The 2,019-nt window shown below is 55.5% G+C and overlaps 1 protein-coding gene across 1 annotated transcript in view; it reads left to right on the top strand.

The window, feature by feature from the left end:
• VOLCADRAFT_91037 (uncharacterized protein) overlaps positions 1–1,307 on the top strand; it is a gene marked incomplete at both ends in the record, with an annotated part of 4,834 nt that extends 3,527 nt beyond the window's left edge. The window contains one exon of the mRNA XM_002950603.1: positions 1,266–1,307. Coding sequence (XP_002950649.1) covers positions 1,266–1,307 — 42 coding nt within the window. The remainder of the gene's footprint in view (positions 1–1,265) is intronic.
• Between the last annotated feature and the right edge of the window lie 712 nt (positions 1,308–2,019).

Here is a 2,019-nt window from a genome sequence, read left to right as displayed (position 1 = left end):
CACTCACGACCTTGCACAGCCCCTGCACGATAGGGCCGGGCCGCGCCTCCTGTCACAGCTGTGTGGGGGGGAAGGAGAGGTAGACTCGTGACACGGCACCCACCAAAACGCCGAACTGAGCTCCTCCAATACCTCAACGGCCCCTCCTTTTAAGCGTAGCAGTCGCTCACCATAAAACAGACGGACAGACATAAAACAGACGGACAGACAGACGGATCCATACATACATACATACATACATGCAATGTAAACATAAATACACACACGCCGTCCCACACCCCATGCATACGTAAATACATGCACACACATACGTACATGCACACATACATACGTACATGCACACATACATACATACATGCACACATACATACATACATACACACATACATACATACATACATACCAACACACATACATACATACATACATACATACATACATAAGGCCTGACTTCTGCTCCCAGTCGACCCAGTCGACCCGGGTTCAAATCCGCCTGCCGGCTCCTCGGGTGTTTGAGGAGTGATGAAATGGGAGGTGGCCCCCCATCATATGGACGGTGTAGGACGTGATAATATCAACTTGCGAGCTGACCAGGAACTAAGTTGATGCGCCGTTGATCCGCTAGATTTGGTTGGATGCTGGTGGTGAGTTGTCGAACCCAACGAATACATTCCGAAGTCGGATGGGGTGACGGATTAGGGTGCCCCTCTAGCAGGGGAGAGCAGGGACTGCCCCGGGAAAGGGGGCCGCTGGCGAAGTTAACCACCCTGTAACAACATACATACATCCGTACAACCGCCAAGCACCGTACGCGCGCTTCCGTGCACACACGTGGTCAGAGCGCGCTACCCCTTCACCCCTTTCAACCACCCACCCCTCAGTGCCGCACACCACGCGCTCTCAGACGTATCCGTACAGTGCAACACTCTCTGCGGTCAACCGATTACGTCCACGGGGTTCTATACGGCGCCGTACCGTACCGTACCGTACGGCACCACATCCGCCCAACCGACTAGCCATTAGCAAGCCAAAAAGCGACATCCACAAGAGTCGCCTTTTCGTCTTAAAAACTCTCCAGAAGGCGGTTCCCTCCGGTTCCCTTCGTTCAGTCTCCAGAATGCGGCCATGCTAATACTACCACCACCAACATTGCTTTCAACGCAGCTAAGACTGCGACCCCCCTAAGATGTAGCAGCTGTAGTTCCAAAGGTACATGGGTAGGGACCACGAGTCCCCCTACCGCCTGCGCCTCCTCGCTGCACCAGGCCGCAGCACAGAAGCACAACTTCTGGCCGCCCGTGCTTTAAAAACCGCGACATCGGACACGCTGGATGGTTATATGGCATAGAATATGCTTGTTGTGGCCAACGAAATTTCGGTTACACCAGAGCTAAAAAAGCGCTGCTGCTGCTGCTGCTGACGGCGCTGTGTGCACAGCCCGCCACATTCGTACACCTCCTTCCCAAACCCCCACAACACCCCTCCAGGTGCCACACACGCAACAATTTCACACGTACGGCACATGCACGTACACATAAGGAAAGCCCTGGCTCGCGTCAGGTCCGGTCCGAAGATGCAATACACACACACACAGACACGCACACACACAGACACACAGAGAAAAGCACACACACACGCACACGCATGCGCGCAGAGACCACACCAGCACCAAAACCCGCCCCCCCCGTGCTTCTTCTGCATGGAGCGAGAGGATGAACAGCCACCTGGCCCGGGGAACCTCACACGCCTGGTAAACAATTACCCTCTTACAAACGACTACCCTCAGCTAAACCCCCCGTGTCACAGCACCTCCTCCTCGTTCCCCCTTTCCCCCGCCTCTTCCCCCTCCTTCCCAATAAAGCCCCCCACTACACAACAATCCTTGCACCGTGAAGGGCCCACCAAGCTCCAGCTGGCAACCAACAAACAAAGGAGCGAGGCCGGTGCGGCGCATGCCGGACAGGAGCTAGCAGGTGACTGGGCAGGTAGCGTGTGTGAGCCTTGCTGACGGGGGGCCCG

Source organism: Volvox carteri (assembly GCF_000143455.1).
Source record: "Volvox carteri f. nagariensis unplaced genomic scaffold VOLCAscaffold_19, whole genome shotgun sequence".
Lineage (NCBI taxonomy): Eukaryota > Viridiplantae > Chlorophyta > Chlorophyceae > Chlamydomonadales > Volvocaceae > Volvox > Volvox carteri.
The sequence above is the reverse complement of the archived record's forward strand: the minus strand, read 5'-3'. Positions and strand labels throughout refer to the sequence as shown.